The 24,732-nt window shown below is 39.5% G+C and overlaps 1 protein-coding gene across 2 annotated transcripts in view; it reads right to left on the reverse strand.

The window, feature by feature from the left end:
* The window catches only part of INPP5A (inositol polyphosphate-5-phosphatase A), a 569,268-nt gene that overhangs the window by 264,172 nt on the left and 280,364 nt on the right, over positions 1-24,732 (reverse strand). For both annotated transcript variants that reach the window (XM_089669171.1, XM_089669173.1), the window contains exons 5-6: positions 20,079-20,142; positions 14,464-14,567 (exon numbers count right to left, since the gene is read on the reverse strand). In XM_089669171.1, coding sequence (XP_089525297.1) covers positions 14,464-14,567; positions 20,079-20,142 — 168 coding nt within the window. The remainder of the gene's footprint in view (positions 1-14,463; positions 14,568-20,078; positions 20,143-24,732) is intronic.

Raw genomic sequence — 24,732 nt, forward strand, 5'->3', positions numbered from 1 at the left:
CACCTCCATGTATGTTACTGTGACTGTGGGGGGGAGGGGGATTACACAAAAGACTCAATGGAGGTGAGGGGGAAGGCAGCTGCTTCTTTGTGTACCTTGCTCTGAAGCCCACCCATTGGAAGATAACTTGGGTGGGTGGTTCTTGGGATGGTCTTTTGTAAAGTGCATAAAAAACCTTGGACAAAGGATAAGCTCTCTCTTTATCGTGTGTGCCTTCCAGGAGCCAGACCTAACAACATCAGGGTGTCTGTAATGTATAAGCCATGCTCTATCTTTTATTTTCTATAACTTCCTTTCTTATAGTCATCTCTCTATACTGTAACATCTAATATTTTATTTCATGTAACATCAATTGATTGACTATATTAGTAACTATTTGTCTTCTGTATAAATAAATTAGATTTACTTTTTCTTTTTATTCGGCACAGTGGTTATTGGTTAGAAATAATCTACAACTGAGAGAGAGGCAACAAGGCCTGATTCTGTTGTGGCAAAAGGTTGTAATCACTTATTGTATTTGTAATCGATAGAACCAAGTGAATAAGTGTGGGAGAGGAAAACCACCAAAACAACATACAACACAGTCCTATGTGACTCCAGCCCCTCTGCCTCACATACAGCACAGTCCTATGTGTCTCCACCCCCTCTGCCTTACATACGGCACAGTCCTATGTGACTCCACCCCTCTGCCTCACATACAGCACAGTCCTATGTGACTCCAATTATTGGTGGAGTAGGGGTGGTTTTTTTTTTTTTTTTTTTTTTTAGAGATGGGAGAGGTTTAGATTTTTTTATAAAAAGAGAACGTTTCAAATCTCTAATCACTGATTATTTTATGGACCCTTAGAACAAAGGCTTGGCGTTTGCTACTCAATTTGACCTGAGGTATTCTCGGACTGGTGGCTTCCTCTCGGTGCTCAGAATATCTCCCTTGGTGTATCCAATTACTACTGATCTTCATGTACATCAGACGCTGCTATTGAACAGAGTGCTATCATCGACTGGTCTCTTTTCATTCATTGCTTTATATATTTTTGTGTACACTGTTATGTTTTATCTGTATTTTTATTGCTAATTGGTTGTATATTTTTGATTCCACTGTAGGCATTGTTGCTCAGTATTTCCACTTTCCTTGAAGAAGTGCGTTCAATCCCACGAACTGTGTTGGATCTTTTGATTGATTATCCAGTTTTGGATTCAATTTTATGGAAAAGCATTTTTGGTTTCTAGTGGAATTGCCACCCTTCTCAAACTGCACCCAATGGTCTATCATTTGGGTAGTCTATATGAATTTAGATATTTCCACTAATTACCACCAGTTTTCATATCTTTCATGTCTGTAATCGTTTTACCAGTTTGATGGTGATTAATTAATTCTTTTGATGGTATAAATAGGGTTTTAGGACTCTTGCCTGTGACATTCGCACGTCCCGAGCCAGAGTCTTTGCCCATTATTATTTCTTTATATTTTTGTTGACTCATTATATATATGCCTACATTGGCGTTTGTCTTGCTTACAACTCTGTGTGGTTTGTTTATAATGTCATAACAAAATATGCTCTATTTTATCCAATATTGTTTATGATTATGCATCTTTATACCCATAATGGTATGGTACCTTAAAAGCCCCATTATTTTCTCCTACTAGGGTTTATTTTCTTCATTGTTCCAATAGGGGTGTGGTACCTGTAAAACCTTCACAGGTGAGACCTAGCATCTCTCCAGCTCCCATCAATCTCCAATCTAATGCCCCCTTACATCACCTGACCCCATCAGATTGCCCCCTTACATTACCTGTCCCCATCAGAGTGCCCCCTTACATCAACTGTCCCCATCAGAGTTCCCCCTCACATCAACGGTCCTGACCAGAGTGCCCCCTTACATCAACGGTCCTGACCAGAGTTCCTCCTTACATCAACGGTCCTGATCAGAGTGCCCCCTTACATCACCTGTCCCCATCAGAGTGCCCCCTTTCACCAACTGTCCCCATCAGACTGCCCCCTCACATCAACGGTCCCGATCAGAGTGGCCCCTTACATCAAGTGTCCCCATCAGAGTGGCCCCTTACATCAACTTTTCCCATCAGAGAGCCCCCTTACATCAACTTTTTCCATCAGAGTGGACCCTTACATCAACTTTCCCCATCAGCGAGCCCCTTAGATAAATTTTCCCCATCAAGTCTCATGAACTCTTGAATATTTTTTTTTTTGGGGGGGGGGGGGGCACAACTAAAACCTAGGGGGGGGGGCATAGCCCACCCCAGCACCCCCCTAGATCTGGGCCTAGTTCACACGAGTTTACTTAACCATGCTCCAAGGCAAAGTTTGTGTTTGTCTACACAGGGATGCACAGGTGTTCCATGTATCCTCGTGCAGGCAGTTCTATTCATGTCAATTGCTACACAGCAGCTGCACAAACACAAGTTTGCTCCCAATTTGACAGCTGTGTTGGTGCGGGACCTATACCCACACATGCCAATACCCACAGGTCTGTCAAATTTGGAGCAGTGGCTGTGTCCATGCAGCCACTGCGTCCCAATTGACATTGGAATGGAACTGTCAGCACGGGGATGCATTAACACCTGCGCATCCTTGTGTAGGCAAATACAGCCCTCCAACAGGCGTATGCTTACAAAGCCTTATTGCATACAAACAGGTTTGAAAATGCCATTGTAAATGAGGCCTAAAATTGGTGTCTGTCACCCTCTATACTAGGCTACTGATCACCAGTTTTCCTTTTTGTCTGTAGCAGGTAAAGTGTAATTGAATGACAGCGAATAAACATTCTGCCCAATCAACACATCCAGGCCAATGCAGAATCAACTGCCTAACATACTTCTGGATCAATAAGGTGCAAGCTGTTTGTTCATCTCCTACACTGGCCATGAAAGGCAGCCAAGTATAGCACTAGGGACTGGGATATGGATTAAACATGTTCCCAATACCCAAAATGCACTACTCAAGGTAAGGATATTTTTATCACTACTGCCTTAACAATGTGGAGTCTCGCTGGGCTTTAATAATATGATGCCTGTAGGCAGCAGACAGATTGTGAACAGAGGCAGTTTCATCTGCTAAAAGACGACATAAATCAAGGCGAAGAAAGGAGAGGCTGCGGTAAGGTTATCGCCACATAGCCTTCTCCATGAAAGGTTTGCATTAAAGCATTAGTGAAATTAATTCATCTTTCATAAGAGCTTGGAGCAGCATCCGTGATCTATGATAACAACTGATTTCTCACTATGGCTAAGGAAAACATATATTTTTATATGACTCAACCCTGATAGACTACACAAATCTGCTTTTTTTAAGATGAGCTAACATTATCTCAAGTGCTGATCCCAAAGGCCTATTTCCTGGCTCATGTCTTGCCAAGCAGCCTCATAAATTCACATAGAGAGTTTTGTTCATTTTCCATGCTGTGGCTTGTAATTATTTTGAATAACATTATATCTCAATCAAAGTAATTACCCTAAGATAATCCCCGGGCGGCAGCCATAAAAAAAGGGAAGAGAGATCGCTCAACGGCGAGCAAAGAATGTTTTGCATATATTTTAAATCTGCTACAACTCACTAGCTGTTTATGACAGCACAGAAAAAACAATTGAGGCTGTTCAACAGTTGCTTGTTAACTGAGAGAGGCCATTATCATATATGCAGAGTATTAATGTCCTCACAAAGGCACAATGGCAGCCATTAACTTTCAATTATGAATCATGTTTGTCTCAATAAACAGCATCAGTAAATCAAAAGTAGACCAGATAATGACACTGTACAGAGCTGGAAATTAAAACTGCGAAAAATAAGACAAAAGAAGGATAACCTTTACTGCCACCGGCAATATATTGGACCATAAGCCTAAAGCAGGCCATACACTATGCAATTTTCTTTCCTGCAGCCACGGGTTGAAGGAAAGAAAATTGCTCTGTTCACTATTAACACAGTCAGTGTTGATGGGGGAATCCCTCCTGCAGTGCTACTGTGTTCTGCCGGTAGACAGCCTTCCTTGCCAGAAGAGCACAATGATCACTGCTGGCAGCTTGCCCATAACTGGACTCAACCCATCTAAGGCTGGCTAAACATTGATCATATCATTTAGTAATATTTTGTGCCTGTACACAATACATACAGAGGACATCTACACTAGAAATATGCAATTTATGGAGGCCAGCGAGTTTTAAGTCTTGTGCATACTAGTGTTAAAAATGGAACGCTCATGTCTGCAAAGCAAACATTGTTAAACACATCTGTATGCAGCTTATGGTCTTCTATGTACATCTGTACGCCTAATATCAAGACTCATTTACAAGTTCAACCTTTACAGTAGATGTACTTATCAAATTAGGAAAAATGTTGAATTCTCTGTTTAGTGTTAGCGGAATGTAACTGAACAGGTGCAAATTTGAAAGCATCTAAGGGTCACCATACAGATTAGAAATATGACATTACAATCTTTGTGTAATTAACCTAGATTTACCAAAACGGTTATATGGAGGACCTACCTAATCTATCCAATTAATTTGTATCCAGTGATGTAGGCCCTTGCACTACATAGGTCTTGGAGCTAAAAGAGATTATACAATCAGAATGTGAGGTGTACTTAATACGTATTAGTTCTAACACTAGAAAAAGGAATCTTTGCTGTCTTGTAGATCTACACTAGCTATTGTAAAACCTCATCAACTAACAGTTTAAGGTGTGTTTGGTGCATGCATCACCTTGTCGAAAGCTGTGGCTCCAGCCATTAACTGCTACTTTACTAAGGTGTCACTGGAGCTCTTAAGTGTTAAACAGGAAGTAAACGGTAAAGCAAAATGGACAATTTTTGGACCTAGAAGTTTATGCCATAATCTGCAAATATGTAGAGCTTATTTGGACAGTATAGCAGACTTAAAGCAATCCTTTCCATCGCTAGGGTGTCCCAGCTCCCCTCTGTCGTTTTCATTTTCTTCTGCCGCATGGATCGTTGAATGCCACTCTAAAGAGTAATTGCCATTTGAGGAACTGGCACTTCCAGGAGTGTCGATTTCCTGGTTCCCTGCCGATTCCTCCTGGTGGTCTCTATGTCACTATTGTTTCCTGCACAGCAGTGTTTTAGTCATATTTTAGTCATCTGAATTGCTTTCGTTTTAGTTGTATTTAGTTAAATTGTAATGCAATATTTAGGCATTTCTCTAGAGTTTCCAAACTCCTGGAGTAAAAATCTAATAACATGTTTATTATTAGACTACAGACACAGATTTAGCCTTTGTGATATATAACTTCTTTATAAATAAAACCAAGTTTTGTTACAAAAAAACAAAATCAGCGCTTCACTCGCTAAAAAAAAATCTGAGCTAAACCTGAGCAGTCAAAATTAGATGGAGGAACCATGTTAACCAAGAGAAATAATGAAACAATGGTAATACATTCACAAGCTTCAGTGTGAAACAGGCATAGAATTAGCTCAGTGTGAAGTCATCAGTAGTGGTAATATCCACTATGTGGTATGTCATTTCATTACACATTTGATATGATTTGGATATGTTAGTGCTGCACTTCCTATATAATTTCCTTGAGATGTGACATATGAGCTTATAGTGCTGGCTGCTTTTCCACTGTTCTGTTCACGATGTTTTATTTAGCTCAAGTGCAGTGTTTTTACTTTGGTGTAGTGGTCATAGTCCCAACAAGAGCCACTTGGATCGGAGAGGCAGTATATGCCGGTGAGAAGATCCAGAGAAGCTGTCAGAGAGCCGAAGCAGGAACCTCGGAAGAACTGTCAGATTGAGCTGTCAAAAGCCTGGGTGCTAGTAGGAACGGTTTCAAAGGCAAAACCACACCTCCATCAGCTGATGAAGGAAGAGGCTGATGAAGGAGGCAGGGTTTTGCTTCTGAAATGGTTCCCGATTGGCTACTAGCACCAAGATAGCTCCATCTGACAATTCTTCTGGAGGTTCCTGTGGTGGTTCCCTGACAGCCTCTCTGGAACTGATCACCAGCATCTAATAGCTCTCCATGACCCCAGCGGTTCCATTCGGGACTATTACCACTACTAACGGCTTCACATTGAGCTAATTCTATGCCAGTTTCACACTGAAGCCTGTGAGTAAACATTTGCTGCACTATTGGTGGCCTGGCACTTCTCTCTCCCCTTCCCTTACTACAAAAAAAAGTTCCTCCATCATATTTTAGTTCCGTTTTCATTAGTTGAAGAAACTTGGCAATGATTTTCGTCAATTGATTAAACATCAAACTGATTTACATCTAGTATTCGTCACAGAAAACATGCCTCTGACGAAAATATTTTTGTCAATGAAATGAACACTGCTGCAGAGTCACTTTGATATCATTGCAAACTGATTCAGCAGTGCATTTTTTTAAAATAATGCTTCTGGGTGGGACTGCAGATTTAATATGACTTGTTTTTGCTGTGCAACAATCCTTCCTGCCTCCAATGTCTCCTTGTTAGACTAGAAGGCACTGACAGAAGGTGTTGTTTGAACACTGTGCGCACATAAAATCACTTTGGCTCAGTGAACTTAGTTGCACATGTGGTGGGAATGCCCAGTACTTTGTTCTTTCTGACAAGATATTAAAAACACAGAACAAAGTTATTCTTGGTGTAGACCACCTGGAGGCCTGCTCCCTCTCCTATTCCATTTGTCTCCAATGCTGGAAAAGAACTGTAGAACTAACGTAAAACTTCCTAAATGCAGCCAAAAGCATGATTCCACTGTATTGGAAGATGCACACTATTCTTACCAGGACTGAGTGGATCTAAAGGGTCTCAGACAACATAGACACTGAACAGTGGCTACTTGTAAAGATCAAATTCAAGCAAAGAAATTTTGGACACTTCATGAGAATTGTCCATGTCCAATCTAACACATTTAAAACAACGAGCATTGACCTCTCTTCTAAACAACAAGCAAATGGTTATCAAACCCTCAGATAAAAGGAGAAACATTGTAGTGATGGATCTTGATCAATATGAGCATATGATAATGAATATACTTAATAACTGAGCATGGTACAAATGAATACCTTCCAGTCGAGTCATTTCTATGGTTAATGAATATAAGGCCATTATCAATTGGGCCTACCGTCAGGGAATTATAGACCAGAGTACTTTAAATTTCCTGAATGTTAAAAATCCTAAAACTCCTACTCTATATGCATTACCTAAGGTTCATAGGAATACTCATACACCCCCAGGTCATCCGATAGTATCTGGTAGAGGATGCCTGAAAAGGCAAGCCAATTGATTGATGAGTATTTCCACCCACATGTGATTTCTTTGACATCCTATGTTAAAGACACTATTGATTTGTTAAAAACTTTAGATGACATGCATGTCCCAGTGGGAGCATGGTTGGTTGCTGTGGATGTTGAAGCTTTGTATAATTCTATCCAACATGACTTAGGGATAACAGTAGTTGAAACATTTTTGTTAGAAAGAGGTCAATCTGCTCACCAATACAATCAATTTGTTTTAGAACTTTTACGGTTCATCTTGACACAACATTTTTCTATTCAAAGGCTCCCACTACCACTACCGGGTGCAGGGTGTTGTTTTGGGGACTAGATGTGCTCCCTCATATGCGAACCTGTACCTGGGGGGGTGGGAGCGTCACCTTTTCTCAAGAGAGGATCTGCAAGATAACACCAGGCAAATATTAACCTGACATTTTACCAATGATGTCCTCTTTATTTGGGGAGGCACCTATTCTGAATTACAACTATTTCTCTCTAAAATGATGAACAATCAAATTAATTTGAAATTTACTACAAACTGTGATCAAAAAGCTATTACGTTTCTTGATGTTACAATATTTCTGAACAGTGATGGAAGTATTGGTTCCTCACTCTATAGGAAACCGACGGTGGGGAATACCATTCTCCACGCCACAAGTTCGCATCCTAAACCCTTCATATAGAGTATTCCGTATAGCCAGTACTTAAGAATCAAATGGAATTGCACGAAACCTATGGATTTTGAAAGCGAAGCAAAGGCTTTACAGACACGCTTCTTGCAACGGGGCTACAGTACATCTTGTCTAAAGAAAGCCTATAGTTGAATTAAAACCCTAAATAGGTCCCAATTAGTTCATCAACCTAAATGTAGATCTATTCCCTCTACCACTAACGTTATTACTCGCTTTACAGGTCAAGGGAAATTAGTGCGTGAAATTTTGGGTACATTTTGGTATTTGTTTTAGGCAGATGATATGGTTTCCAAATACATTGGCCCTTCCCCACAAATTACATTTCGCAGATCCAGATGTTTGAAGGATCAATTGGTACAGAGTCACTATGTAAGAAAGGATTTGCCCAAACCTAAACAAATAGGCACATCGCCTTGTGGAAAATGCAATTTTTGTTGTTTGTTAAACTATGGGTGTTGTATACCTGATGTTATGTGATTGTGGGGCATTCTATGTGGGCAAAACCAAACGGATGTTCTTTCAAAGCATCCGTGATCACACATCTCTTATTATTAAAAAGAGACCAGAAACGCCTATTAGCAGACATGTAGGTCTTTACCACAATAATGACTTATCTAAAGTACATTTCTTTGCGCTACAGCACATCCCCATCCATGAGAGAGGTGGAGATGTGCATCGTCTTTTATTGCAGCATGAGACAAAGTGGATTTTCACCATGCAAGCCACTAAATTTCCAGGTTTAAATGACTATTAGTTTCAAACCTTTCTTATAGTTCAAAATCCCTGCTAGATATGATCCTAACAATAGCCATCCACTAATGTATCTGTGTATTCTTCCCTTTTAATTTATCAAATTTGGGCATACATTGCATCATTGTTGTAGAATTGTTGGAGGGCACCTTGCTCTATTTAATCATTCAACAAGTGAAATTGAATAGTGATTGATAAGTACCTATTATTTTTAGCCTGGTCCTAGGACGTTTGGATGGTTGGACGAATGTCCCATTAGGAAGTTTTTTCTGCCTTTCATATGTAATCCAAAATTACAAGTGTTCATTGGTACTGCAATTTGTCATTTGTCCTATAGATAGTACTTCAAGTGTGTTATCAGCTTTGGGCCAAGTTGAGGCAATATTTGGCAATCAGTGTGTAGCTGTTGATGTCCATTGTTTGTGTATTTTTTTGCCTTTGTGAAGCAGTAGTAGGTGGTTACTGTGTTTCCCATTGCGGTGTGTTGTTGCTTTGCAGCCATGTTGGTTGGTGCTGTATAGATGGTGGGCAGAAGTGACATCTTATGTCCGCGCCGCGACATGATGTCACCGGCGTCATTAATGTCAGACGCGGCAGGAGGGGCTCACCTATAAATGAGCTGGTTTGGCTCCAAAGTTTTCCTGATTGATCGGGAGGTGGTGTTTGTGGTGCTCGTGCTACATTGGTGAGACTTTGTATATATATTTAGGAGCTTGTGGCTGATGCTTTGTACTGCTAGTCTCTCAATGTTTATTACTAATTTTTTGTTATCTTTATCCAATAGCATGTGTTTCCTTGTTTGAGGAGTGATCTTTTACCTAATGAGCATTTGGTTGTTGCCACCTTCCCCTTTGTGACATTGTTTTGACTGAGGTAAGCCTAGAATTTACATTATATGTACACATTAGTGGTGTTTATCCTATTTCTTAACAGGTATATGATTTTTTATTTAACCTCCTTAGTAATCTTTCCTTTTGGAAACTTTCAGTGGTTGTTGATGCTTTTCTATCCTTATATTCAGCTTGTGTGCTCCTCTACCAACCATCTGAAATGCCACTTTGTCCGAGCCCTTTTGAAGAGTCTGTGTTCCATCAAATTGCACTATAATGATTCTGTATGCTACTTGTCTATTTGAGCCATTATGAACTATTTGGTAAGTTGCCCTTCATCACTATTCAAAATATTTGTATGATGTATATCACATATGATCTACAGTGATTTAAATTTGCTATATTTTTTACATATATATCCAATTTGTTGGTATATTGCGTAATCAATATGAAATTGTTGTTATATTGTTATAGGTGTTATAATAAATATCTCCTGAAGAAGCCCGAAATAGGCGAAACATGTTGAGAAATATTGTACTGAATATATGTCTCTGAAAAAGTATTTCCATTTAATGTTGGGATACTCAAATGTAGTGCTTTTAAATTTTTTTTTACTGATGAACAATAAATATTGTAAGTTTTAGCCTATATTGTCTTATTATTTATGGCACCTTTAAAATCCAGTTTACTCTTTTTACATGTGAGGAGTTAATTTTCCCCCTCTTTTTCTTCTCTTTGTATCCCCTCCTCTCTTCTCCTGGAAATCAGTATGTCAAGTTCTATGGTGTGTGACCACTTGGTCAGTTACAGCTGCCTCTTCATGACCATTGGGACCAGCCTGTTCCGTTCAAGTTTTGTAATGTTGCGCTCTTAACTCTGAAGCAAAATGTTGCTCTCTTAACTCTGAAGCAAAAAGGTATAAGCCCTGGTTCACACTGAATGAGATTTAGAAATCTTGTGACTCCACTTGAAATCCCAAGATTTCAAAGTCGCATGTTAATGCAACTTCAAGTGCAACTACATGCACATGTCTAGTAAAGGAACACCTGAAACTGGCGAAAGTAGTGCAGGAACTACTTTTCAAATTGATGCAATTCCAACCGATTTGAACAGTTCCACTGTCGATCATTAAAAGCGACTCAAATCGTCAACGTTCAAATCACAAGACAAGTTGCAGCGGTGCGAACGGGGGCTAAAAGGTGTCTAAAAAGCAATAAGATTTTCTTTGTTGCAATATTTCGCCCTATTTTTTTTTTAAACTGAGCTGAAATGTATGGGTAGTTATGATTATTGTACCCCTTTACTCTAACTCTCCTCCTTTACGTTCCCTCTTGCTTTTAAACTCTTCCCCCCTATGGTGTTACCCAATCTGAGGTACACTATATTGGTAAAAGTATCGGGACGCCTGTCTTTACACGCACATGAACTTTAACGGCATCCCAGTCTTAGTCCGTAGGGTTCAATATTGAGTCGGCCCACCCTTTGCAGCTACAATAGCTTCAACTCTTCTGGGAAGGCCATCCACAAGGTTTAGGAGTGTGTCTATGGGAATGTTTGACCATTCTTCCAGAAGCGCATTTGTGAGGTCAGGCACTGATGTCGGACGAGAAGGCCTGGCACGCAGTCTCCGCTCTAATTCATTTGAAAGGTGTTCTATCAGGTTGAGGTCAGGACCAATCAAATTCCTCCACCCCAAACTCGCTCACCCATGTCTTTATGGACCTTGCTTTGTGCACTGGTGCGCAGTCATGTTGGAATAGGAAGGGGCCATCCCCAAACTGTTCCCACAAAGTTGGGAGCATGAAATGTCTTGGTATGCTGACGCCTTGAGATTTCTCTTCACTGGAACTAAAGGGCCAAGCCCAACCCCTGAAAGACAACCCCACACCATAATACCCCTCCACAAACTCTACACTTGGCACAATGCAGTCAGGCAAGTACCGTTCTCCTGGCAACCACCAAACCCAGACACGTCCATCAGATTGCCAGACAGAGAAGCACGATTGTCACTTCAGAAAACACATCTCCACTGCTCTAGAGTCCAGTGGCGGCGTGCTTTACACCACTGCATCCGACGCTTTGCACTTGGTGATGTAAGGCTTGGATGCAGCTGCTCGGCCATAGAAACCCATTCCATGAATCTCTCTATGCACTGTTGTTGTGCTAATCTGAAGGCCACATGAAGTTTGGAGGTCTTTAACTATTGACTCTGCAGACAGTTGGCGACTTCTACGCACTCTGCGCTTCAGCATGCACTGACCCTGCTCTGTCATTTTACGTGGCCTACCACTTCGTGGCTGAGTTGCTGCTGTTCCCGGTTGCTTACACTTTGCTATAATACCACTAACAGTTGACCATGGAATACTTAGTAGCAAGGAAATTTCATGGATGAACTTATTGCCCAGGTGGCAACCTATTATGGTACCGCGCTTGAATTCACTGAGCTTCTGAGAGCGACCCATTCTTTCACAAATATTTGTAGAAGCAGTCTGCATGCCTAGGTGCTTGATTTTATACACCTGTGGCCATGGAGGAGATTAGAACAACTGAATCCAATGATTTTGAGGGGTGTCTCAATACTTTTGGCAATATAGTGTATGTTATAGACTAAATTGTATCGTTTATCTGTGTTAACCACTTCCCAACCGTGCTATAACCGAACAACGGCAACAGCGCAGATGTCCAGTTCTATAAGGGCGTCATATGATGTCCTCCCACACCCCCAGCAGCGTGCACCCTACGGACACAGCTGATCACATGATGAGGTAAAAGGCCAATCAGACCTCTGGGTATGAAGAAGGAGCTTACTGAGCACGCTCCGAAATGCATTACCGCTCTCTTCACCTCCTAAATCTGACTCTGCTCTCCAAGCCTCATTTTGGTGCATAGGCACATCCTGGGCTCTACTTCCTGATCCTATAGACAGGATTTGCTGCTGGACGGCTGGATGTCCCACCTGGATCTTATTACGCCACATGATGAGTCTTTTTAACTATTTATCTTGTAAGTGCAATTTATCTATTGTTTACTAATACATTTTCAATACTGCACTTAGAGGCGCCTTCCTCTCTTTTTCATAAAAGGCCAATCACAGCAGCCTTTTACCACGTGATCAGCTGTGTCCAATGACACAGCAGATCACCGAGTAAAAACAGTTGCCGGGTTATCAGCAGCACTATCCTTACGCTGTCACACTGTGAGGAAAGTACTGCTGATAACCAGCAAATGTCAGAGTACATCTGAACTGATCATCAGGAAACTGATGATCAGTGCCCAGCAGTGCCACTCACCAGTGCCCAGCAGTGCCACCCAGTGCCCATAATTACTGCATATCAGTGCCTCCTCATCAATGCCCACTAGTGCCGCCACATCAGTCCAGCCTATCAGTGCCCATCAGTGCTGCCTATCCATGCACCTCATCAGTGCCCATCACTGCTGCCTATCAGTGCTGCCTATTCATGCACCTCATCAGTGCCCATCACTGCTGCCTATCAATGCAGCCTCATCAACGCACATCAGTGAAGGAGAAAAATTACCTGTTTGCAAAATTTTATAATAGAAATAAACAAAAACTTTATTGTTCACATTTTTTGCAATTTTTTTTGTTTATAGTGCAAAAAATAAAACACCCAGTGGCGATTAAATATCACCAAAAGAAAGCTCTATTTCTGTGAAAAAAAATAATAAAAATTTCATATGGGTACAGTGTTGCATGACTTCGCATTTGTCATTCAAAGTGTGACAGCGCTGAAAGCTGGAAATTGGCCTGGGCACGAAGGGGGTAAAAGTGCCCAGTAGGCAAGTGGTTAAAGGATAAGTTCACCTTTAAAAAAAAAAAAATAATAATAATAATAATAATTACAAATCTTTTTGAGGGTAAAAAAAACGTGCATTTATTAATTTTTTTTCTGCCTGTGTAAGCTGTCTGCTTGTACCTTGTATGGGCAGGCAGTCATATGACATGAAAAAACAATGAACTACCTAGAGCGCTCAACAGCTCCCTGGTAGTTTACTGAGAACTACAAGTTGACAGCTGCAAAAGCTATCAGTACTTGTACTTCTTCCATTCACAGAACTCTGTGAATGAATGATGTGGCTGGGTCTGTAGAGTCCCGCACAGCTGCGGGTTTTTTTCAATTGCGACAGCGAGTTCGGGAAAAAGATCCCTGGCTCACTGTCACTAGAGGAGGTGGGTCTTTGAGTGGGAAAAGGTTACATATTTAACCCTAAAAACAGGTGGAACATTAACATGTTCCTAAAGGTGAAATTATCCTTTACCTTTATCTGTGTGTTTAGCGCAACTTTGTACACTTCTGCTCAATTTTTAACATATTTGTGATTACGTGGTCTCTTTCTTATGTGAATGCCATCGAAACAAAGATTATAGTATATAAAATAAACAATAGGAGAAGATGAGTGGGACTTTAAATGTACCCAAGAGGTTTAGAACACACCAAGTAAAAATGTACAAAATGTATTAAGTTTGCATCTAAAATATTTTTACAGAGAGATTTTTAAAAAATATCAAATACATCAAATGTGTAGGTCAACGCTTTTCATGGATATGTTCGCTTACTTAGGACCCAATAATTTTTATGTGGGTAAGTAACTATACTTGGTGTGTTCTAAACATCTTGCTTATATTGAAAGTCCCACTCATCCTCTCCTATTGTTTATATTTGTGTATATTAAACAAAAATCACTTTGGCTGCTGGGAACAGCACTTTGAGGTTCTCAAATATAGAGAAATGAGAAGGTTGAAGATTCTTGTGGTGTGTTAGAAGGTTTCTATAACACTTGAAAACACATAGGAGCTTACAGGCCATGGTGAATTTTACTCTGGCATTACCAGTTTGCTAACAGCTTTTACTTGCTACTTGGAATTGCACCTTGTTAAATAACTAGTTTAGAACAATGTTAGGGTGCAAAGAACAGCTGGTATTATTTCACATTTACCTCTGGGAAGAACTCTTGGGGAAATTTTTCCTTCTCCAGCATTGGCGTGCTTTCTAATGTGTCTGAGTAGATCTCCTTCCCTGTAACTTTTCTGTACTTTTTTGCTAAAAGAGGGGGAAAAAACAAAACAAAAACACACAATCATATCATACCTTTATCTTTTCAGAAATTGTGCAAGCTTATTAAAATTTGGCAAAAACTTTATAGCCCAAATCCCAGCAGTACTTGCAAAGGGGATGAGTATTCACCAGAAATTCTGATAGTGACCAATGTTTATTTTTTAATCTCAATTTATTACAAAATACTTTCTTTCAAAAAGAATCCAAGCTGTGTATATTAGTGCTGCTGACACTTACATGCGTTTCCACACACAGATAGATATATCTTATATTAGTGCCACGCATATATCTCTATATACTGTACACAATCTACTAAGTGCATCAAAAGCATTTTGATGCACTTAGTAGATTGTGTACAGTATATAGAGATATATGCGTGGCACTAATATATGTTCTGTGAAATAAGATGAACATTAAAGCAGAATTTCACCCAAAAAGGGAAGTGTGACATAAACGTACACATTTGAGTAGACAAGATGTGACCTGTAGCAATATGTAATTGTAAATTTAGTTAATTCCTTGTCATTAAAAGATGTGTTCAGAATTAAGGCATATGGTCACCCATTAGCATCTGAAAAGAGACAGAGCTTCCCAGGCTGGAAGTGACACCTGGGTGCTAATAAGATTTTGTCACCTATATGTAATCAGACTTTGCCACCTTCCTGAAGTTTAAGAGGAACACAGACGTTTCGGCTTCATGACACCAGGGGGGCCCCGATCTGTCTGGGGGGCTCTAAAGTATATACATAGATCAAAGGAGTATGTTTCATCCCTCATAAAAGCTAAAATATTAGTTGCAGATAGATGAAAATACTTCCTTCTGATCGGGCACTCTGTGGGCTACATCGGCATGTAAAAACGGTATTTGTGGCCTATGTAGAATGCCAGAAAAATGCAGGAAATGGTTATGTGGCACTGGATTGCGACAGCCGAGCAGTGATTGGTACTGTCGCGATCGGACTGATGCGCTGGTGTCAGAAATTCAATCCCCGACTTGGTGATTCAAACCGTGCCTGGTCCAATTGAGTTTGGCCAGTTCAGCACCGAGAACAGCCTGTGGGCGGGTACAGGAACACCTCCCAGAGTCAACTGTCCAAGAACTAATGTCTCGCCTACGTCCATATCCCCATAAATTGAGGACCCTGACATTGGGAGAGGGTGATTCGTATGGAGCTGGTTCGATCGACTAACGGATTACAGACTTTTTCTGACGTGCTCCAGTTGCAGGATAAATCTTGGTAAAAGTTTTATTTCTGTTTTTTATTCCCTTTTAATTTATAGTGAATAGTCAATGTGTGTCTTCTTGTATTTTTTGTATTTTCTGTAACTTTTTATACCTTGTACATATTTTATGCACTGCCCACTTTCGGGATATTAAATCTTAAAATTAATCAGTGACTTCTGGGTATTTAAGCTCGGGCTCATATCTCCGGAAAGATTAGATTGTATTGTATGTTAGTGTCTTCATATGCTCGGTAAAGTTCATTGCCAATCTGTATGCAATTGCACTGCATGTTGGCAGATTGCGTTCAGATTGTAAAGGTAACAGATCTGTCATATGGAGATCTGTGTGTGTGTGGTGTCCCAACAGACCGTTCTGCAGTTAAACTGTTGGGTGGTAGCAAGCTACCGTTTGTGGTGTGTCTGGTGTGGGGGTGTGTGGACAGTGGAAGAGTGATTAACACTGGGGTTCTGGCTTGTAGGATAGCTGGAGGAACCCTAGAAGGGTGTGTGATTTCTGGGCTGCTCCTCAACCCTTAGTGTGCACCAGATTGTATATAAGATTTGTATCTGCCAGTGTGTGGTTGACCAGCTGGATTGAAGAATCCCTCCGGTGGTGGCCAAGAGGTAGTGCGGGCTGTGGAAGTATATCACGGCTGGTCTTATATACGGTTTTATATATTCAAAGTTAAGTCCCCCTTATTCCCTCTTACACCAAGTCACGGCCGCACATGCGAGCCGCAGTTAGCTAGTCACTGTGGGCGTGGCGTGTGGGTGAACGCGTGACAGGAAGTGAAGCTTTTCCGCCTCCTCCCCCCTTCTCTAACACCTACAGACACAATTTTTTTTAGTGGGGGGTGTAGGTTATTATTTTTGATAGACAGTCGCTCCTACTTCTCAGATCGCCAAGCTTTCTCCTCTCCACAGCTTTCTGGGACTCGTCATTGGTCCCAGAAAGCTGCGGGACCATTCACAAAAAGCATCGAGACTCGCATATGCACAGTAGGAAGCTGCCTGTGAAGCCACTAGGACTCTCAGCCGATTTCCCATGGTAAAGATGCTGAGGAACCCAGAGACTGGTCAAGAACCAGTTCGGGTGAGGACAACGCTGGATCCCTGGACAGGTAAGTGTCCATATATTGAAAGTCAAAAGCCAAAGTATCTGTAGCTGCTGACATTTAATTCTCTAAGTCACATAAGTGTTAGTAAAGTCCCAGTAGACACCCCCATGGTATCTAATTGTCATATCTCCAGAAACGCATACTCAAAAAAGCACTGGCAACTTTTAGACTTGCAAGTATAGTCAGATAAAGGAAAACTTCACACAAGCTCAATAGCTCTGGCAAGGTGACTCTCACGCAGCAAGGCTTTTCTCAATGGGCACCCTACAGTAGCTTAGTCCATAAAAATATAGAAAAGAGTGCCAGTTCAAAATTGGATTAGAGTCCAAGATCATTCTAATTGTTGATTAAAAAAAGGCACATAAAAACAACCAATGAATTTCAAGTGCAACAAGACTTCCCTTTCATCAGGGCTCAACACAGGATAAAACGTGAATGGACTCACAGAGGAACAACCTGACAGCAGTTGCTGAGTAGCAACGGTCATTTAAATCTTTTCAACCAATTGCCCCAGGAGCTGTGAACAACAGGGCATGCTAGTCTGCAATTTTCAAGAAGCTCCTATGGTTGAGAGGAAGTTGTGACCCTTTGCTGGAGAGAAGTTCTCTTCAATTTCGTTCCAGACATAAGTGAGGTTAAACATTCTAAAAGGAACACAGATAGCAATAAAAACCTTACAGAGGCTTTAACTCTCCCTTGAACTATCCAAAAGAAAAATGTTAACTGGAGTTGGGTTTTAAAGATAATAGAATAGACACAGTAATCAATTTTTTTACATTAGGCACTGCCAGAGTGGAGGGGGGGGGGGGGAATCAAAATTGTTACCAAGAAATACAATAAAATCTTAATGGATTTTTAATACTGTTAAGCAATGTTATTTTACACAACATTCCAGATGATTGAAGCTTCTGGTACAGGTATAAAAAAAAAAAAAAAAAAGTGATTGATATCAGTAAAACGTACAAATGCTGTGTCTCAGAAATGTCACTCAAATATCTTAAGAGTGGTGAGACCCGGTACCCTCAATTATAAGAACAGAGGCAATTTGGCTTTCCGTGGCTAAGGAAAAAATACATTAATGAAACAGTATAAATGGAGCCAATTAGTTCATTTCACAGTTATTGCCATTCCATGACATTTCAAATTAATGTGATGTAAAGGGCCGATTAATGTGGTCTGGCCGGATCATTTACAATGGGACGTGTTAAAGAAATGAGCCAGTCATAAATATCACAGGTGACTAATTTGGAAAACAACCAATTTTCTTTTTTTTATGTAATCTTGAAGAAATGTCAGTGTGAGCTTTAGAAGTGACGTTATTTCACCGAATTACCAGTGAGAAGTTCAATCCCATCCCTCTACTGTATATATAAAATGGACTGTCTCTTTTTGCCTGTGGTCTGCAGAAAAATTAAACTAAACTTAAGCTGCCTTTACATGAATCTGGATTATGATATGCTGATTCAGTGGCTATAACACTTTGTGAGTCATTGACTAGAACAATTATGCAGGCAAGGAGTTAAAACTAACACTGACACCTGGCAGAAAAAGCCTGGCAACAGCATTTTCAAATAGTGATCATCATTGACAGTCTACATATTGATGTAAAACATGCATAGCTGTAACCTTTCAAGGAATATGTTTGTGACTGTTCTACATTTTTTGCAGTAAGCTGGTATAGAGATGGGAAGGAGTTGAAAAAAAAAAACAAAAAATTGGGGAAACAGCTTTTTCCTTTTTTTTCTCAAAGCGATTTGTTTTTTTCAAGAAAAAAAAAAAGTGTGGAATTTGTTCTTTTACAATGATAAATAATATATCTATGACATGGTATTCAAACTATATAACATGAAGACCTAAATGAAAATTTTCTGAAACTTTATTCAAAGTCTTACATTATTCAAAGTCTTACATTATTACAAGTTCTCTCAGCTGAAGTAAATCCTGGAATACATCTCAAGTAACACTGTACTTCTCAATGCACTTCTCAAACAAGGGAAATATGCATTTCTGCTACTAGGTGCACTGCAGCAGAAAGGCTCCAGTTTGCTCGTGGGTTGTATCTTGTAACTCCTACAGTTAGGCGATTGTTGGGATGCAATAGATGATTTCTGTCCTCCTCACAGGCCTTAATGTACAGGTAAGAGGGTAAATTTGTCTGAGAAATTAGTTTATCTTTATAACCTTTAAATGATTCCAATTAATGTTCATCACAGCATAATTTTAACCTATAGTCTGGTAAGTTATTTTTTCTTTTCCTCCTCTCAGTATAATGGTAAGCCCAACATCTAGAGTTTGGAAACATTTCCACAGTGCAATTTCTGCTGAGAGCTGCTAATTTCAAATATTTCAAAAAATATTCTTTTCCAAATGCTACAAGGATGAAAAAAAAACACAGCCATGCATTTCAGAGGTGCCCCAAAGACATTAACAAATACTTGGAATTAAATAATAAGGATCATAAAGAAACTGCAAGACACTTTTACCTCCAGAGTTCTCATTCTAGAAACACTTTTTGCTGTTTCTGGATCATCACAAATTTTAAAAGGTAAGTTTAGTTTATTCACTGAATAAGCTGTACTTTTATTTCACACAGAATATTTTTATATATACTGCATTTCATGTTCCCAGTGTAACAAAATAACTTTAAATTTGTAAAACTACTCTACACTGATTTTTTTTCCAATTTTTCTGCAAATTTCTTTTTTTTCACAGAAAAAATGTTTGCTTTTTTTCTCATGACTTAAAGATTTCCAGAAATTTTACATCTTTAAGCAGGTGTGAACCTAATAACTTTAGTCCAAGATAGGCATCTTTTGGATACCAACAATTACAGACCAACTGAAGTCACAGAAATAGTTATGCAGTCAGACATTGTAATTAATAAGCTCTATTTTCAGGTTCAGTAGATCAAAGTCCAGAAGGCTGCATTAAAGCACATATCCACTTTATTGTATAGAAAAGCAGCTTAAAACAACATACTGTACTCCCAGTGGGGGGAAAAAAAGGTCTACAAGTATCTTGCTAACCTCACCGCTTAATCATAACCCTTTTGGGTTATCTGCAGAAAATGTAAAGTAGTTACTGAACAGGTGTTCTAAGCTATGAATTAACAGTAGGAAAACAAGAATCAACAAAGATCAACAAAGATTCTCACCTTTAAAGTCATACTGATATACGTTCTTTAATGACTCATGAAGAAAGTAAAAGCTTCCCAGTGCCTGAAAAATACAAATAAAATAAATGTATCACAACTTGATCAAGCGGATCTCAAATCTGAGACAAAATAAAATATAAAATTGGTTCAAAAGGATTTATAACCATTTTCCAAACATGCAGTTCGATGCATCACTTTCTGAATGGATGTGTTGAAATGGAAGTGAAGTATGGAAGTCTGGCAAGTGCTCTTCTGCTAAGAACCTGACACTGATCAAAGGGACCATGAAGCAGTTTCTTTGCAAATAAGACAGTGTTGTCATCACAAACGGGCACAGAGCTCATCACCCACTGTTTCTGGTGAGATGTCGCCCTGGCCATCTTTTAGGCATTGTTGGAAGTACCTACTCCTGCCAACAAATATGCAGTATGTAATGCTTCCCCAGTTATCTTTACCGAGTATACAAAGGAGTTACCTTTGCTATTCACATGCACAAAAGTGACCATCAGAAAGCTTAATTTTGTATATTAAATCTTAGAAGTGTTCTGGTGGCACTGAAGACCATGGGGAGGGAAAAAAGTAAAAAGGTATGTGGTCCATTAACTCATGGAGAAATGAAATTCTGTATAATAGGATTTCAAATGCTTCAGTCGGTAGATAGAGTACTATTTTTTTTTTATTCGTAGATATAAAGTCCACTGCCAAACACACCAATACGTACTTCCTCAGCAATCCCTCAATATTTGATCCTCTGTCATACCCACCACAAGAAGAACCAGTGTTGACATTTGTTGGTGCCTACAGGAAAAGGTGATGGCCCTCAACCCCAGCCCCCTGCTGTCATGCCTGGGCTTTGTAACTGGTTGCTAGGGCAAGCACTGCATCATGGGAGATCCCATGCTCCTCATACCCAGAAGCACGTTTTTTTTTTTCTTAAAGGAATATTGTTTAATTGGTTTAATATTTATTGATTCAGAAATCATAAAACAGGAACAACACTGTCAACAGTAAAAATTTACAGGAAGAGGATCACATTTACAGCAAGAAAAATCCCCATAACATTTTACAGTAGCCAAATCGCTGCATTGTGTCTTTTTACCACAAGAGTGACAGATGCCCAGCTGGCAGGACTGTTTTGTCTGAGTGCTTTCTGCATAATGTATGACAAGCTGCACATCAACAGATTAAACAATTGCTGATTTCTCAAAAGTACCTACACGAGGTCCTACCCATCTACTTGACATACGACTTAATCCAAGAGAAGATACTGTCACAGACTTAATTGATGGGAACATTTCATTGCGACCTAGGCATTCTGCTTCCATTTTCTTCTGTTTTACTGTCAACCCTCGGGTTTTATCATATATGCACCTCCCTTGTATTTGCTTTTGTCTCTGTTCTTATTTTTCCTTATGGTATGGAGTAATTCACAGTTTTTAGCAGATTGACTATTAAAAAGATTAATGCTACAAGTATTTTTGCAACAAAGAATATGCTCATGCAATAAAGACAAAAAGGGTCTATAAAAAATAAATAAATATAAAAACAGCAAAACATAATGAGATTAAAAAAATATTGTTGACCCTTCCATTTACAAACTATAGTTATATTAGAATATGATGTTTTTCTAGGGTGTTGCCATGACTGCTATTTAATAACTACTCAAAATAGTCACCATTGTTTGCAGACTCTAATTTTATTCTACTCCCAAATATGATTCATTCATACTTGAAGTGTGACCATTCAGCAGATTAAAAACAAAATAAATTGGGGGGTGTGACCTAACAAGAAATAATGAGTGTGACCTCATCAGGTTAAGGTATAAACCATTCAAAATAAACATGAAAAAGCAAACAACAGCATGCAGATAAAAAGACAGACCCTCTTCTACCACAGTCTAACCTCATTACAATTTGATGGTTTTAAAAGGCTGAACGTTTTTACATTGATGCATTCACATTACGGTAAAAAAACCTTATGAGTGCCCCCCCCCCCATACTTACCTGTGCCCAATCATGACCCCTCTCATAGGCTCAAAGACAGCAGCAGGAGCCAATGGCTGTCAATCACAGTCAGAGAAGAGGGAGCAGGGGCCGAGCCATGCTCCGTGTGTCTATGGACACACACAGCTCACTCAGGAACGAGCCCACTCAAATGCTCCCCCACATCAAGCAACTTGCTTGGGAGGGGAGCCTGAAGCTACGGCGGGGGATCCAAGAAGAGTAGGATCGAGCCTGCTCTGTGCAAAACCATTACAGAGAGCAGGCAAGTATGACATGTTTGTTATTTAAAAAATAAAAAAATATGGGTTTACAATCAATCACAATAAAGCAAATGTGGTAGGCTCATTCTAGGGCCATTGACCAGCAACAGGCACAAGAAAAAGAAGACAGCTCCAGCCCTCATCTAAATGGGCCTGTTTTTTTAATCATGGGCGGTGTATAAATTGGAATTTCTATCAACAATTTGCAGTGACATTAAGTTATGTTTAGCAGTTTTGTATTGTTGAAGGTTTCTTCCATGAAAAAAGAAGGATCCACATTTTTCTCTAAAATAACTTGAAAATGACTAAAGTAATTGGCATCTATCATTGTTTATTCTGTATGCTGTATATTAAAAATTGGACTTTGCTTTTGAGGTATTATTCAACAAAATATTTTAGACAATGAAACAAATGGAAATTAAATGGTCAAAAAAAAATGATGGAACCCTTAACCTAGTAATTTGTTGCACACCCTTTAAAAGGTAAAATTACTACAAACAAGCAATTTCTGTAGCTCTCAATGAGATTTCTGAAGGGTGCCTTATTCAGACTGCATATTTCAGCGCTTCCTTGAGAGTCTTAGGATTTTACTGTGAAATACACAGACTCAAGGTACTTGGTGCCAGACACAGCAAAGTAGGTGCAGTGTTCTCATCTTGGAAAGCTTCATTTCTGTGAACAGTTGATGTGGCCTGCCAAAAGACTCAAGTTTTTTTTTCTTCTTCTTTTGAGGGAAGGACAGGAGAACTCCTGTCTGACTTTATTGCTAATCATATTCCTATTAGATATATTATCCCACTGTCCATTACCCCTAATTTTCCTGGTGATTGTTATCACCAACAGATAAAACTTTACAGTTGTCACCAGAACACGAGGCGAGAATAAATCTTACAATGAAGACACCTGTTTCAGTGAAAAGAGGAACATTTCTCCCACTTTATACAGATTTCCTCTCACTTCCTGTTCTGTCAGCTGGACAGGAAGTGAAGAGAAATCTGCAAAATTACACATACACACAAAAAAAAAAACTCAACAGCTGTTTTAACCCTTCCCTTCTATATTACTAATTAAAAATATAGCTTTGACTTTAGCACAAACTACTTAAAAACAGAACTTTTACCTTCTTCAACCACTTTCCACCAGAATACTCCTTCACCCACCTTTCTCAAAAGCACTTTTTTTTGGCCCTGTCTTCTTAAGCAAACTAGTTTAACTGTCTCAGGTTTGAAGGATGCCCTATCCAGACTGCATATTTCAGCTCTTTCCATAAACGCTCAAAAGTATTTCAGATAACTGTTTTGTACTTAGTCATTCTTGGGTGCTTATAGCTGAGGGTTTTGGCTCATTACCCATTTGAGGGACCTGTGACTGAGACAGCTTTTTGACACAGGGCATTCCATTTCATTCCATTCAAGATTTCATTGAGACATACATATATTCAAGGCATTTGGTGATAGAAACAAAGCATCCCCAAAACATAACTAAGCCACATTCATGTTCTGCAGTATGTATAGAGATGGTAAGGCCTGGAAAAAAAAAAAAAAGTGTGTAATATGTTCTTTTAAATTTATAAAAAATATATCAATGACATGGTATTAAAACTATATAACATGAAGACCCTAAAGTGGAATTGCACTGCATCTGGGCATCGCAAACCAAAAATGCTGTTTAATCCATTTTTAATATTCAAACCAAATTTAACCATCCATCCAAGTGTCCATACTTTATTTTGCTTAGAAATCATTTTGCAAACCCCCCCCTGCCATTTCTGGCAGTGGCCATCTTGAGTAAGGGCAGATGATTAATGTATCATTTACTTCCTGGAATCCATCTGCTCTTAGCTCAGGCATAGGCTGAGCTGGGAACCTTCCTTCTCCTGAATACGCTTGGGATGTATGACATAATTTGCCCAGGCATGGAAACCAGGATGTAACTGAAGAAATGTAAAAAAAAAAAAAAAAAAAAAAAGTTTAAAACAAATATGATAAACTTTCCTATCTGCTTACTAATGCTAGCAGCGTAAGAATTAGTCAGCGTTGATTGAGAGATTTCCGCTTTAATGAAAGATTTCTGAGACTTTATGTAAAGTTCTCTCAGCTGAAGACAAGCAAATCCTGGAACACTAATTCTCAATGCAGTTCTCAGACAAGAGAAATCTGCATTTCTGCCACTAAGGGGCACTGCAGGGGAAAGGCTCCAGTTTAGTTTGCTTGTGGGCTCCATCTTGTACCTCCTACAGTTGGGTGATAGTTGGGATACAGTAGATATTAGTTTCTGTCCTCCTCTCAGGCCTTAATTGTAAGGTAAGAGACTAAATCTGACAAGTTAGTTTATCTTAATAACCTTTAAAAACTTTAATGTTCTCTACCATAACAGCATAATGTTTACCTA

Source organism: Staurois parvus, unplaced genomic scaffold (assembly GCF_062004578.1).
Source record: "Staurois parvus isolate SC_StPar_1 unplaced genomic scaffold, SC_StPar_1.0 ptg000009l, whole genome shotgun sequence".
In the NCBI taxonomy this organism is placed as follows: domain Eukaryota; kingdom Metazoa; phylum Chordata; class Amphibia; order Anura; family Ranidae; genus Staurois; species Staurois parvus.